General features: G+C 39.9%; 1 protein-coding gene across 1 annotated transcript; it reads right to left on the reverse strand.

Moving 5' to 3' along the window:
• Nucleotides 1-14,878: 14,878 nt before the first annotated feature.
• Nucleotides 14,879-16,172, reverse strand: LOC121323701 (somatostatin-1-like). The gene is made up of 2 exons (XM_041264905.1): nucleotides 15,990-16,172; nucleotides 14,879-15,174 (listed from the first exon to the last, which is right to left on the reverse strand). The coding sequence occupies exons 1-2, from the start codon at nucleotides 16,119-16,121 to the stop codon at nucleotides 14,968-14,970; spliced, it is 339 nt and encodes a 112-aa protein (XP_041120839.1). The 5' UTR covers nucleotides 16,122-16,172; the 3' UTR covers nucleotides 14,879-14,967.
• Between the last annotated feature and the right edge of the window lie 479 nt (nucleotides 16,173-16,651).

Consider the following 16,651-nt stretch of genomic DNA (forward strand, 5'->3'; position numbering starts at 1 on the left):
AGACAATAATGACTTGAGTGTGATAATATAAAGTGTTAAACTTCTTCAGGAAAGGATAAATACAAATAATAATAAATCAAAACTGCAATATACGAGGGTTTCATTGCTTTATATATTAGTAAAATATAATGTCTGGTAAATAATTAAATTTAGACTCAGGATAACATTTTAAGAATTGTTAAACTGCACTAAAGAAAATGTGTATGTTACAGAAAGTGTGGCCACGCCACGGCATGCAAAGTACCCTTCTATTTTAGAATGTATTGCAATATATTTTAATGAAATCCAAATATATTTTAGAATTCTGCCATTCATAAAATATATCTTGCATTCTTATATGTACTACAATATATTTTGAATGCTTTATGAAATATATGAGAATATAGTAAAGAATATATTGCACTACACAGCATATATTTAGGAAAGAGATGACAATATATTACCATGTATTTGAAATATATTTTTATTGCTTTGACACGTACTATAATATATTATTTTTTTCATATGGGATGCCTTTGCACAATTAAAGATTATACTGTACTTACTGCAGCAATTAAAGGTATATTAAAGCAAAGTCTTCTGCTGTGTTGAAAGTATTATTAGCAGTAATATAATAACCAGTTTTCTTCGAACCAGTAATCCTTGCGTAAATGTATATCCAATGGAAAATAATACATTTAAATAAGTCACTGTACTGTAGACTTCAGCAGCAGATTGAAGCCAGTCTTACCTGGAGAAGTGATTGTGTGCTCTTTACACTATGAGGAAGGACAGAAGGGTACAGTATACACAGCATACTGCATACGTGTTTAATAGGCTCCTTAAACTAAAATAAAGTGACCCACGTATTTGCCTATATTCAGCAACTCTCTATCACATATAGCATTTTGATTAATGATTAATTGACCATTCTTTCTATTCTCAATGAAAAAACGTCCATCCTTTTCAAAGTAAAGAGCCGTTTTTAACAGGTCTGTGCCTCATTGTCCTGATTCATGGCACTAACCCTGAAGCCTAATCTCAGCCATCCACTCACTAGTGATCAGCATTAAGCTTCTGCAATGTGTTCAAACTGCGTCACTGTTTTAATCATGTTCCCCATTAGCATGCGGCAGCCCTTATCTGTCTCACAAGGGCACCTCTTGAAGGAGGGCTCTAGGCACCACGACAACAGCATACAAGCAAAGGGAACCAGCACGATTCCACAAAGAAAGGATGTGTTTCTCATTAATTCAAGTGGAGATAAAGACACATGTCAATTGCCAATGTGCTCCGCAGCAGGCTGGCCGACAACAGGCTTCATTATTCTAGATTGAGCCGGTGCTGCATTTCACATTGTGTGAGATACCGCTGAACAGTAAAGCAGTACCAGGACAGAGGGAGATGCCTTGTTTAATTTCCCACTTAATGCATTTTTTAATGTTTTAGAAGGCATTTATAAATGTTAGTACATTTTGTGCATTGCTCAATGATGCTTTATTAATATATTTCAAATACACTGGAGTCAGGTGTTAGGCAAGTATTGAGAAACTGAGCGCTTTGTGTGTGTGTGTGTGTGTGTGTGTGTGTGTGCTTTGAAGCTGGGGATAATTTTATACTCTACAGAAATTCTACAACCACAATCAGCTAGAATATGCCTTTTCTTTAGCAGAAAAAAGCATTGTAACAGAAGTCTGCTAGCTACAGGTGTGGGGTATTTTTGTTTTAATCAGCCTATTATTATTTATACCAGATTATTATTTAATACTAAAAAGTAGCATTCTAGTAAAAAGTAAGGTGACAGAGTAGACAATACCTAGACATTACTAAAGCACTCTTTCCTCCTTCATGATAATAAACAAGGGGCTGGTTCCTCAGCTAGAATTGGAATATATTTTATTGCAAACTCAGTGCCTATTTGCACCCTAAACATACATTCAAATAGATAAATAAAGTCATAAAAGTACAGTGATGTTCAGAGGTGGCCCTGCTAATACAGTGCTGCGCTGAGGGGATGTTTTCAGTCAGGATCTGACCTCCGCTGGAAGTGGAACTGACAGGCACTGAATTGGATTGAGGAGAAACATTTCAGCTGGTTATCAGCATTAACCATTGGTCCCTTCCATCATCTGATCATCCTTCATCAAGGCAGTTATCTCCTTTATTCTTTGTCTTTATTTCTTCAATCTGTATTCTAGGTTGTACGGACATGCTCAGATATTCATTTTGATGTGTCTGCATGTGGTTTACCATTGTAAGAGGGTTTTATACACTCTTTCAGTACCTTCAATCTTAAATAATCAATCTGTATTTCAATATATTACCCATTCAAAGGACATCAAAGCCACTTCTATAACAAAGAATAGCATGCTTGTTAATATGACAGTGAATTCAAGAGGAACACCACAGGAAGAGCAGCTAACCCAATTTCTGAGTGAAATGAGTTCAAACTGTAATATACATACTTTGGAAAGATGAGGAAGAAGTTAAGCTTGTTGCGGTGCAGGAAGCTTTTTCAGTTTAACCCGAGTGTAATATTGTGACGCATCCTTCCAGTCAGGAGTAACAGAAAGCAGCCCTTGCTGTGTTGAATGGACAGATCTTACCTGCTGAAGAAAGGCCTGTAGCACTTTCTGCAGAGTAGTAATAGTCTGTTTCATTGCACTCTTTAGACCTCCGTGTGTTCAGAAACTTTCTATATTGTATTTACAGTATAATCGTAAATCTCGAAAAACTACTCACTTCTAAATCTTTTGTAGTCATTTTTGTATTACTTTAGTATAAATACATGTTAATTTGGATTCATATGTTGTTTTTTACTGACTTTATGTGAACGAAAAGACACACATTTGCCCGTTTTCCCATTGGAAATAGTGATATTTTGAAATTTACCTGTCCTGGTCACAAAAGCAAAGTTTGTGGGGAATAATAGCCATTTTCTATACTTTTGAGGCATAAGCAATTAGGAAATAACCCTTACTACCCAGGAACAAAAATTGTGTTACATAGTGTTACCATTCTTCCATCTGATGAGCAGAACATTGAAAATATTTTCTAGTTTTCCCATTTTTTGTTTTTCCAGTCCTTGCAGCCGGATAGAAGCTTGTAGAAGATTCTTATTCTCTAAGATTTATAAATAAAGGCTTTATTATTATTATTATTATTTTATATTATTATTATTATTATTATTATTATTATAGTGTGTAATTAGTGGGTAATTGGTGCAGCTCTTTGGTTATAGGTTGTATTATAGGAGAATGCGAACCTCAAGTATGTGTCTCTGCTTTGCCTCAAATTAGTAGGTCCTGCCTCTTCAAATATCATGACTGGTGAGATGGGTAGAAAAGAGTTGGCACTCTGAACTATCCCTACATATATCATGCTTTTGACTTGACTTGACTTGACTTGACAGCTCAGTCTTGAAACTGGACAACATCAAGGTCATACTCGGCCATCCCCAGGCACGCTCACACAAGCGATCACATGACTGTGATACTGCATGTGCGTGGGACAATGAGACCTGAATTAAAAAGCTATTCATCAATGCATTATTGAAAATGAGGATAAAATGACTGCTGTTAGACCTGACTCTTTTAATCAGAATACTCTTTGATATTAGTTCTGTAGCTATTTTTAAACCTGAATTTCAGCAGGCATGTGCCAAAGTCATTGTTACCTTCATTTTTCTTTTTCATCTATCATGCTAATGGAGATGGTAAATATCAGCTAATGAGGACAATTTATTTATTTTTTTAATTAGATGAAACACTTTGCTTGTTTGCAGACTGCCACGGGCTAGTGAAGAATCATTCCAGGCTGCACCAGGAAGGATGTATCAACAGAACCTCAGGTAATGTTTCTTAAACTATCACAAATGTACCTAGAAAACTCACTGTTAGGGTATTATAGAAATCCCAAGCTTTTATAAATGCCCTTGGTAATATTTTGACAAACATGCTAATATACTACATTACAGAGTGTTTTTTAGTTTTTTAGGATTGTTATATTGATCTATACCTTCTCCCAGCTCTTACCCTGCTCTGTGCACTCCATTTTAACATTGCTTTTAGAGAGGGCGTGGGGATAGATATAAACCACAGGTTGTCGGTTCACATCAATAGTGATTGCATCAAAAATTCTTGCTGGCTTGTTTTTATAAAGGCTGTCAAATGTCTTTTTACAAACCAAAAAAATCAAAAATTAAAAAAAATAAAAATATCTGCATAATGTACCATTAATAGCACAGTATATTACACATTATTTTACAGATATTGAAAAAGAGTCACTCGTCACAGCTATTGTCCAGTAGCTCTGATGATACAGATCATTTGGTTTTATGCTGATGACATGACTGAGTGTCTAACTTCAGGTCTGTTGATGCCTGTAAAAGCTTCTGCTCTCCCTGGATTAGTTTCTAAGTGGCATCGCATCGTCTTATCTGTGGGAATCCTTAAGCTGGCCTGGCAACCAGCCTTTCACAATTAAAAGGAACTGAGTCGTAAGCACGGGTCAATATTTGACATCTTGTGAAAAACAAACAATTATACCTTTTAAGCAAATCAAGCCTGAGAGGCACAAACATTAAAAGATGACCTGCTTGCACATGTTTGATTAACTGCTTGCAAAATTAAATATTTATTATAGATGAAGTGCAGTAGGTGATGCACGAAAGATGCCGGCAGCCTCTCACAGAAAATGTCTATATTATTAGGACACACAGCTGGGCACTAAGTGTTGGTGCAGCGACCATCCAGCCTTTGTACCATTGCTATAATGATCAGAAAAAAATAAATAAAACAAAAAAAAACGCCAGTATTCAGTGAAATAAGCTACCCTGAAAGTCTGTTTACTTTTCAATTTAGGATGAAAAGCAAAACAACCCACTCATCAATAATTCTTTTGCAGTAGCTCGCCGGCTACTGTTCAGACTCCTCGGTTAGGCATCGTTATGCGTGTGTGTGTGAGAGAGAGAGAGAGAGAGAGAGAGAGAGAGAGAGAGAGAGAGAGAGAGAGAGAGAGAGAGAGAGAGAGAGAGAGAGAGAGAGAGAGAGAGAGAGATACTTTTAAGATCCTTTATTTAAACATTCCAAATAAAATCCATTAAAATTCAATAAAGATAAAACACAACAAAAATTAAGATTCAGCAGAATTAAAAAATCCTAAAATACATCATGTTCTCCTTAAAAACAGATTTTAAACAGAATAAAAGGATCATAACAAAATCAATAAAAAACACAATGTTTTCTTTCTGTTAAAAACAGATTAAAGACAAAATTAATAAAAACACTGTAAAACAAACTAATAATAATAAAATTAAAATTAGAACAAAAACTGGAGCTCCCCCCTCACTCACATCACACAAGGTGTTTCCCACATACCACCTCTCCTGGAAGTCCTCCAGGTTATTATTTAAAAAATTCAAAATCCACTCTTATCCGGCTGACCACCAACACCCTGAACTGCAGCACGACATTAGTCAGCCCGGTCCCAGAGATCCTGTTCTTTCTGGACTTTAAAATGGCTAATTTTGCCTGACCCATTATAAAATTAATTGAAACACACCTGCTTCTCTTTCTAAAACTGTAGGGAACCCCAAAGATAAAAAGATGTTTATTGAACTCCTCACCCAGGCCCTGCAGGAGCTCTTGTAAGAGATGGAAGAGTGGTCCTAGCCTAACACACTCGCTGTACATGTGGAACACTGTCTCCTCTGCAGAGCAGAAACAGCACTCTGAGCTATTACTGGAATCAACTCTGTGGAGAAACCTGCCGGTGGACACAATACAATGCAGGATCCTCCACTGCAGGTCCCCCGCTCTCTTGGTGAGAGGCAGTTTATACAGCACCCTCCATACTGGCCTGTGCCCCTCCTCTACCTCCAGACATGCCTTCCACTTTGAATCTACCAGCCTCCTCAACTGGTGAAAATGTGATATCTTCACACACAACTGGTAGATTTTCTTACTCCCTGTTGTGTGAAGAGTTAAGTCTTTAACTGTGTTAAAGTTGAGTAGCGTTCCCTCATTCTCTCCACCCCCCTCTCCTTCACCTACTGCTGGACACACTAGCAACCCTGGAAAGATGAAGTCTTGTCTCTGCCCTGTGCCGCTGGACATCTCCTCCCTCAAAGCCTCCCTGAGCTCGGGGGAGAGAGAGCTTCTCAGCTAACTAACCATTTTCTCTGCCAGCCCCTCAGAGTGCCAGCCAGCCGCCTGGCCAGCTGTGTAGCAGTCAACCTGCAGGAGAGGTCAAGGTTGATCAAATGGCTCAGCCTGGTCACTCCTGCCCTCACAAAATCGGCATAGAGCGTCATTGACTGAAAGAAACGTACAGGGAAGAGCAGATTGAAGAATAGGGGCTCCTCCAACAGGACCCTGCCTGTCAGAGACCCCCATCTCTCTCTACCCTCACTGCCCTCCAGGCATCTAAAACACTCAAGTAAAAACAAGGGAGACCTATTTTAGCTAATCCAGTACCCTCAATTAAAAACAGGTGTTTGCCTATCCCCAGCAACCCTACTCTGCTGAGAAAGAAACAAGCCAGCCTCTTCCAATGAGCCTCCTCCCCAGCATACAGGGGCCTCTGAACCGACCTGCAGTCTGAAGAATGCTCCTCTGCTGGCAATGCTGACCAGCCTGTGCCCCCTTCATCAGTGGGGAGATACAGGATTTCTGGCAGCAACCAATGTCTCCCGCTCCAGAACAACTCCAACAGTATTCTTTGGATCTCTTGCACCATACCATGGGGAGGGTCCAGGCACACCAGCCTGTGCCACAGCATGGAGGCCACCAGATTATTAATCACCAGGACCCTTCCCCTAAAGGACAGCTGGGTCAGCAGTCCCCTCCATCTCTGCAGCCACCCCCTCACCTTGTCCACCAGGCCCTCCCAGTTTTTCTGCACATAAGTCTCCACTCTGAAAAACACACCCAACACTTTTATACCTGTCCTGTCCCATGTCAGTGCCTTGGGCAGGACAGGGGATGTGCAATCATGCCAACTGCCTGACAGGAAGTTGTCACACTTTGTCCAATTAACTCTTGCCCTAGATGCTCTCTGGAATGAGTGCAGGCTCTGTTGTAGTGCCTCGATGTCTCCGTCACTGCACACAAACACATTCACATCATCTGCATATGCAGACACCTTCACTGTGACAGGGGAGGGTGAGGAGGGCACTGCCCAGCCAATCAGCCTACCCCTCAGTAGGTGCAGCAGGAGCTCTATGGCCAGTGAATAAAGCATTCCAGACAGGGAGTAGCCCTGCCTAATACTCCTGCACACTGGGAAGGGTTGACTCAGCCCATTGTTGATCTTTAAAATGCTAAAAACATTTAAGTATAAAAGCTGAATGTAAGAAATAAAAACAGGGCCAAACCCGAAGGCTCCCAGGGTTTTAAAAAGGTATGTGTAGTCGACCCTGTCAAACGCCTTCTCCTGATCTAAAGAGTCCAGCCTAACACTCTAATCACATGTATTAGCCATTGACAAAAAGTCTTGAATTAAAAACAAATATTTTTAAATTATTTTAAAATCAGAATATAAAAGCGAAACAGGTCTCCAGGTTGCAGGGTCTGCTCCTGGTGGTCTGTGTTCAGGCTGCTCTCTAACTGGAGTATTTTAAGTTCCAACTCTTTCACCTCTGCGTTCATTGACCCAGTTGAATTGACTGTGTATTGTAGCAATGTCCCACCACTGTCTCATATTTTTATAGAGTGTTTATTCTTTTTTCCATATGTTCCAGAATTGCTTGAATTGCTTTACTAAAACTGTGTCCTGTAATAACTTTACATTAAAATGCCAGTGGTCAGAAAGGCTACTGGGAATGATGTTGGCTTTAATTAATTTATTCAAATGAGTGTGTGACGTGTAGAAGCGGTCTAACCTTGCTCTATATATTTGTTGTGAGCGACAATGAGACCAGGTGTATTGCCTTGCATTAGGGTGCAGACACCTCCAGACATCAACCAGGCCACTGAACTGAAAAACTGCAGCTAATTCACTGGCGGATTGGAGATTGGGCTCCTCATTGTTTCTATCCATAGTAAAATCAATAGTGCAGTTAAAATCTCCTCCCACTACCACCACATCATCATTATCAACACTTGAAAGAGCTTGCTTTAGTTTGGTAAAAATTAAAAAAATGTTCCCTCCCCTTATTTGGTGCATAAATATTAATAAAAACAAATACAGTTCCACCCAACCTTGCTCTCACTTTTAATAACCTCTCCTTTTCAATCTCTTCAATATCTAAAATTGTTGCTCCTAGGCTGGGCTTAAATAAAATTGCCACTCCTGCACTAGTGCTTGAACCGTGGCTCAGTACACATGGCCCCCTCCACTCTGCCAGCCACACCTCCTCATTCTCACTGTCTGAGTGCGTCTCCTGCAGCAGCGCTACCCCTGCCTGCTTCTGCTCTAAAAACTCACACAGCTTTGCTCTTTTAAAAGGCTGTCTGCAGACACCCTTGCCTGAGACTGCAGGCTCCCCTCCAGCACAGACTCGGGTTCTGCTCCGTTCCCCATTTGCTGTTAGGCAGATCTGCAGGTTCCTTATTTTTTACTTTTTTTTTAGTTTTTTTTTAGTTACCATGACAAATGACTCATCATTTTCAGTAACTTAATTTTGTGAAGGACCGTGGCTGAGTCTCTTTAGCCTCTGCTGTGATGTTGGCGGCTCCATTAGATTCAGCGGCTCCCTGGTCTCTCCCTGGTGTATGGAAGGCCATCCGGATCAAAAATGCATTATTTAGTACACTTTTCAAATATTTTTTTTATGTTCTTATTTTCAATTTAGTATGTGTTGTAATTCTAATTATTACACATAGTAATTTGGCCAATCAGATCACTGAAACTTAAATGAGAACCAATACATTTAAAGAAAATAGTATGTGTAAGAAATTGTCCAGTTAAAGCCACCTTACATCTACCATTCCCGACTAATTCGTGGCAGTATGTGGACTTGGCATCTCCGAGACGAGCTTCAACTGGCAGATTCAGAACCTTTCAAATCGCTTTAATTCAATGGTAACCTGTGGCAAAGTGGCTAGTGGAGGGGAACAGGTGTAGCGGTGATGCGATGCAGGAGTGACAGGCAGACAACAGTTTCCAGTGGAAAAGGTGCTTTTATTTATAATCCAGGTCTGGTGACCGTTAAATAATAAATAATTACAATATATACATTAACAAATATACATATATACATATACAAATAACAGCAATAATAGGGCACAGTCCCGAACAAAACGAACACACGGTCACCAGTCCTGGGTGAGTGCAGACGTGCTTGTGGTGGGTGAAGACACTGTATTTTGTGACGGTTCCGTGCAGTGGTGATCCGGATTGTGCTGACCCTGATCGACAGCTCCGGACAGGCGAGTTAACTGTCTGGTGGTGCAAAACGCAGACAATTACAAACAAACACAACAAAACACAACACAACACGTAATCTTCTGTAACAACGAGAGCTCCTTTCTCGCTCCTTCTCTCTCCGAACGTTTACCCAAACGAAGGAGAAGATCAGCGTTACCCTGGCCTCTATATGTAATCCCGCATGATATCGAGATAAACGGTTGCAGCTGCCTTATTACTTGCAGCTGCCTCTCGTTTACCTTTCAAATCAATATGGTCTTACAACAGAGTCTCGCTTCTTTCCAGGCTGACCCACTTCCCTGACCCGGAAACGAACTGTCAGGCCAGACCTTCCAGATACTTCTCCTCTCGTTCTTTAGCGCCCTCACAGGTCGGGAGGAAGATTCATCACCAGAACTCATCTTTCCGTCACATAACCCTACTGTAACTAATGTATATTTTTAAACAAATGTTGAAAGATCTCACATTGAATTTAATATTAACTATGGTAACTCAATATTTTAGTGTAAAACTGAAGTAAATATAATTAGAAAAAAAAAAAAACAAAAAAAAAAAAAAAAAAACATTGTGTACATTGTTCATACAAACGGAACTGTGACATGGTCAACATTGCCTGTCTCAAGAAGTCGGCAACACTCAGCAAATCTGTATTTGCACTGTAGAAGAAAATATCTGGCTGCCATGATTTGCAATTTCCCTTACTCTCAATTTTTTCTAAGGAATTTCATGTCTGAAATTAGAAAAGACGTTATCCTGAAGGTGATTGTTGTCTCTTGTAATTATGCTGCATTACTGTAAAATGACCAACCCCTACAGTAGAAAATACATTGCTAATTTACATTTATTTAGAACATGTAGTAGTTGATGTATTCTGATTGGTCCAAATCAGTGCGTGTACTAAATATTTGACACTTGTACCAAATAACATGTTTTTGACCAGGATGGCCTTCTGTGCGTGTGCGTACGTCTGTGTCATTTTCAAAGCGCATGGATGCAGCGCTGGCTCCGCTCAGGTTTCGGGGTATTCGGATCCTGAACTCTCTGGACTATTGGCTAGTTTGCACACGTTCCAAAGCACACGCCGAGATGCACACCAAACAGGTCATAGATCATGTGACGAAGTTAAGGGTCTCCATACATCAACAGAAGAGCAACTTCTTACCGTCTCAGTCCACAGTGTTCCTGGGGATCAAACTGAACTCTGTGAGCATGCTTGCCTCACTGTCGGAAGACAGGATTCGGTCATTGCAAGTCACACTCTCCCAGTTCAGAGAGGATGCTCTTCTACTGGTCAGAATATTGCAAAGGCTGTTGGGGCTGATGCCAGCTGCCTTGAGAATCCTTCCCTAAGGGCTGCTGAGAATGCGCCTGCTTCAAGCCTGGGTAAATAGACTCAAGCTGCACCCAGTCCGCGCTCCCCACCAGCTGGTGCGAGTGTCCAGGCAATGCCGGAAGACAGGTATAATTATAAACATCTTTTATAATTATACCTGCTGAATCTCTGGAACTTCCAAATAAAAAAGAAACTGGATTTCAAAAACGGAAGGAAAAGACAACAAAAAAAGAAAAGAAAAACAATTGCAGCAGGTACACTGTCAAATTTTCTACATGTAAATTAAAAATATATATATTATTTCTGTAAAGTGTGTGTTACAGGTATTCATTTGATTTGTGTACAGGCCTACTGTACAGATTTATTATTTATTTATTTTTTTTAAAATCAGACAACTCATGTCTCCAGACATGTCCGGTTTAACGAGGGACTACAGATTGTAAAAACCTTTTTGATAGAAAAATATTTTATTTGGGGGTGAGGATGGGGGGGTGGTGGGGGGACCCACTGGATCTCTACTGTTTAAAGGGTTAAGTGAAGTGCCACATCAATGACCCTATATTACCACACTGACACTCAATGCCACAGAGAGACAGATAAACGAGACAGAAATGCAAAGACCTGGAGAGTGTGAAAAGAAATGGAGCTGAATGCATGTATTCTGAGACTTTGAGAGATCATCCATCCTGTTAGTGAATGCATGTGAAATGCTCTGTGAGCAAATAATCTGAAATAGAAATAAGTAGCATCTGCATGACTTGTGTAGCGATTGTTTTTCACAACAGAAGAAGTAAAAAAACCTTAAAGAAATTGCCCCCCCCCCCCCCCCCCCCCCCCACCCCCCCCCCCCCCCCCCCCCCCCCCCCCCCCCCCCCCCCCCCCCCCCCCCCCCCCACCCCCCCCTACCTATGGAAACCCTTTGTGCAGGAGCATGGCTCTAATTAGCACCAGCTCCAAAGGGACTGTTGCTGCCTCTCTTCTCACTTGTTTGTCAAGCCAATTACTTTGGAGGCATATTTTTTTTATTTTTGTTTCAGCACTAGAGGCCTAATGAAACTGTTGCTGGATGAAGAAGAAGCAAAGAATTTCATTCATTTCTAATGGAAAAGGTTGGCACCTCTCCAAGGCTCTACAGCAAGCACTGCAATCAACATCTGAATGAACAGAATATGAAACAGCAGTAGCTTCAAACTTCTGATAGATAGTATCATAACATAGGCTGCAGTAGGAGCCTTTGCCTAACACCATTTTGTTTTGCTGTCAATACACCTCTGTGAACTGAAAGCTGGAGCTGGAGCTTTCTAAATAAAGACACTTTGACTGGACCAGCCTACAGCGGTCAAGGGCAGGCAACTGGAACTGAAGAGAATTGAACACACAGTCAAAGCAACAGATTATTGGAAGCTACGAACTCTTGAAACAAAGCACTGCTGCAATCATTGAGATATTTTGTTATTTTGTTCATATTTCCTCTTTTTTTACACAGCCCCCCTCCCCCCAAACAAAGTTCTAGTGTAAGGATGTCAAGGCAAGACAACTGACAGCTTTTTTTTTTAATCCTGTCATGGAATGCAGGAATCCGTACCAGCTAATTACAATGTCAAACTGTCTGTTTTGCATAGCACCCAAGCGACTCTCGGGTAATCTCAGAGAAACAGGCTCATGCGTGTGCGAAAACAGCAGGGAAATCTACTCAAAGAAAAGAATCCTAAATACAAATGGAACGAAGACACGAAGGGTGCTGTTTTCGGGTTGCAAATGGTCATCCAGCATCCGTTCCTGTGCCTCAATAATCTAGAGACAGAAGCTGTTTGGTAATGTCTTCAGAAAGGATAAGGTTAAGAGTGACACAGCCTTCCAATTGCATTTGATCACAGCTGAGGTTTCTATTTGTCTAATATGTGGAAGTTTTGATTGGAATCGGCAGAGCTGTTGATCATAGACCTGTTTTCAACAGCTGAAAAGCAGCACCGAGGTTGCAACTGCAATACATTCATGCCTTAAAATGGTTTGGGTTTTACATGCTTTTCTGTCAATGGAACGGCATGCACAGTAATTTGTTACTTTGTAGATGAAAACTAATACTACTAGGAGAGCTTTGTTCCCTCACTGCATATTTCAGGGTTGTTAATAACAATGTGCTTGTGAATTGATGGAAGATAATTGCTAAATATTTCTCATGATATTAACTATAAAGCTAGTCTACAAAGTCTGAGGTACTTCCATTATATTTTCCAACTGTGTGACCACATAATTGTGTTGGGCAGTGTAGCGGGCAGGGTTGTGTGATACACTGCCATTGTGGATTCTGTCCCCTGTTGATGAGATGAGATGAGGTTAAAAGCTCTGAAACAACGTATGCAGACGAGTCTAGCTCTTTTACATTGCAGTTAAGACGCTCGCTTGCGGCGTGCGGGGTCTCCAGTTCACACCCAGCCTCCGTCCTGTTACAGTGGGGCAAATGTTCTCTCAGTGAAAGAAGGGGTTTGGCCCCAAAATAACCTCTTAATGCAGATGTACGTGGATTTGAGTAACATTGTTCTGCATTGAAAACGAAGTTTTATGTATATCCTAAGGCCGACACAATGTAGACGTTACATTTGTAAACATTTGTTGCTGTAAATACGTCCATAGCGGGACAGTTGATGCAGACATTACTTGTTTTATAATATTTGCTTTATTGGAGAAGAAAATATTTTCTTCCTGTGTGTGCCAAAATGAAAGATGTTATTTAAAAAAGAAAAAGAAATAAAAGCTGCAACAAATTAGTCAAAAGTGCTGCTTTATTAAGTAACAATTACCATTAGAAATTATGTGCCTGTCCCCGGAAAGTAAAAAAAAAAAAATATATAACAGCAGTAAGCACAAATGAAAAGTGCATTAAATCCCTCATTATGGGACACTTTTTAAAAGCACATAATTAAATTAAATGTCGTCAGTATTTTTTAATTGTATTACTTTATTCCTGAATGGGTATGGGAGTGCATTAAAATGTGGCTTTCATTTTTTTGTCATTATGATCACCTGCATAGCTCAGAAATCTGTACCTTTTATTGGTATAAATTAACAATTGTGAGCTGGCCTCTAGTGTAATTACCCTTAATTTGCATTACAGTATCTTCTCTGGGATGTATCTCGATGTCGAATTTGCACTGTGTGAGTACTCATGGGCTCCCTGTAGATATCTGAACAGGTTAATTCCTTTACCATTAGTGCTTCGCAGTTTGTTCATGTCTGATTAAACTGCTCTTCTCAAATCACTCACACAAAATAAGAACGAATCAACTCTGCTTTCCAGGTCAGACCAATTAGAAACAGAAACAGCAACAAATTATGTTTACTTTAAATTCAGCCTTTGGATTGATTTAAATGACTAGAAATCTTAATTGCTCAGCTTTTTGCATTTTAAATTACCCTTTTCCACCAATTCCATGAAAAGTGCATAAATTAGCAGTGCATGGAACAGGAAAACAACCTCTTTTGGGCTGCAGATGGTGTATCAAGGTAGGTCTTGTGTGCCAGGGGACTCAGTAAAATCCTCTCCACTCCTCCTGGTTTGCAGGGAGAGTCACGCACAGGTGGTTTGACTCCTGCTTGGGTCAGTGAGTTGCCTATCTTGGCTGGGGACCCACTGGCAACACAACATTAGCTTTGAAATCAGAATGTAGTTCTTAGCCGGGTATGAATAATAAAGGGTGCACAGACTCTGAGAATGTGCAGGGTGTGATTCTGGTTCCATATACGCAGCACAATGCATAGGTATGACGTTACAAAGAAACCTTTACTGAAATGAAGAAATAATGGACTCAGCAGGTATTTCCTTTTCATTGTCGGTGCAACTTGGATAACAAAGGATCCAGATCAGTTATAAGACCCAACCAGATATTAATCCTGCCTGTGTTTATTGGTCCCTATCAATCACAATAAATGGAACTGTACATTTAGTGTAATAGTAGTTATAAACATTTTAAGGGTGAAGGTATTAAGATCGGTCACCATTTAAATAATTAAAATAGACCCAACACATTTCCATTAAAAAATATATATATATATATATATATATATATATATATATATATATATATATATATAAATATATAATATATATTTATAACTTTGTACTTCATAATGAAACATGAAGTAAGCATCTAAGCATTGCAGACACACTAATTAATCACATACATAATCTTTGTTTTCATTCACAAGTTTGTTACATTGTGGACTTCATGTCAGGAGAATTTAAACCTAAAACAAGGGATAAGAGAAGTTCTTTTTTTCTTTAATGTTTAACATGAGGTAAATGTTTTCCAGTAGAAGTGTCTGCAGCCTGCTTTGCGTTCTCGGGGGGGCAGACCCTTGCTGGGGTCGTTCTCTAACTCCAGGGATCTCTCCAGCTCAAGCCGGACCTCGTCCTGTTCATCGTACTCCAGGACGTCTCTCTCAGGCTGAGCCAGCTGAGACAGCAGGTCATCCAGAGAGTACTTGGGTGATTCCTGCAACAAAAGATGTGCCTCTGGTCATGTGGGGCTGCACAAGCAATGCTGTTCATTCATTCTCAATTAGAAGATCTCAACTTCTAGAGTTGCTTCTTCTTATAAGTCACGTGCCTGGGTGTTCTCAAGAATATATATATATATATATATATATATATATATATATATATATATATATATATATATATATATATATATATATATTTTTTTTTTTGTCCTCAAAATATAATTTTTTTTAAACCGAAGGCTAGTAATAGATAATTAAACACCTATTCACTTAATTTCAGCACCTTGGCTAGCTGCCTTTTTCTGAGTTGCAGAATTGAAGGCAGTCAAAAACAGACATGCAATGTGAGTAAAAATAAATAAATAAATAAAGATGTTAACTGTGTGGAATTCTTTCTTCTAAACTGCAGTCAGCTACGATATAAAGATCACATCTTGTCTGGCCTAATCACATACTGAGTCCATCAGTCACAATCCCACCAGTTATTGACTGCTAGGCCTTTATTACTGGGAAGTTTACTTTAACAAAACCTTGACTCAATTGCTCACTTCTGAAATGACTTCATTACAGACAAAACAAAAAAGGTAGTCTTCCAGACTTGGAGAGCCAATGACTGTTACCTCACAAGCCACTTGCCTATCAGGTAATACCAATTGGTTGGGCTATGCACTATCCACAGTAGTCACAACACTAGATTTTAAATGAATTTCCTCACAGGCAGAAAGGAAGAGTCATTGGTTGTGAGTGAGCCGAGTAGCATATTTAAGTTAATTTTAAACAGATGAAAGGAAAGGTGTTGATGTGTTACCTGTGCTCCCATTCCCATAGCCCCATTTCGCTGCCTGAGATGAAGGTTTGGATGTGGAGTTGCACTGATGCTGCAGACAGCTATGGCAAGACCCAGGAGGGCCAAGACCCACAAGGCACGGCATGACACCATCTTCTCTATGGCAGCAAGTGGATGATAGGGAGCAGTCAGTGTGTTTCTGGAGCTGTCGCTGTTGTTTGGTGCAGAGGTCTGCTAAGTCTCTTTTTAAACTGGCCTCCACCCATCAAGGAGGGGTTACCATGATGAATGGACTTTCTGTGTCATGTCTCCGCCTTCCACATTGTAAGAGTTGTTAGCATTTAGTGATTCGACTGCTTTGCTTCTCTTAGAAACATAGTCATTCTCTTTGTTTAGCTATAAAAAGTGAAGTGTTTTATGGAACCTTGGGCTACTTAAACAAAACATAAAACCAGTATTGTATCTATTTAGATATTTAGCTTTGGTGCTTTTAGTTGATCTGCAATAAACTCAACATAGCATTGTAGGTAAGCATGCTAAAGCCAGAACTGAGTGGAAATGTCATGCCGTGGACTTCAATCTTAAACATTACACGTAATGGTAATAATGTATTTTTAATGGAAGGTTTTAAAAGAAAGATGTTGGCTGCCTACTTTGATTTTCAAATGGTGCTTGTCACAAAG

The sequence above is a fragment of the Polyodon spathula genome, chromosome 11 (assembly GCF_017654505.1).
Source record: "Polyodon spathula isolate WHYD16114869_AA chromosome 11, ASM1765450v1, whole genome shotgun sequence".
In the NCBI taxonomy this organism is placed as follows: Eukaryota; Metazoa; Chordata; class Actinopteri; order Acipenseriformes; family Polyodontidae; genus Polyodon; species Polyodon spathula.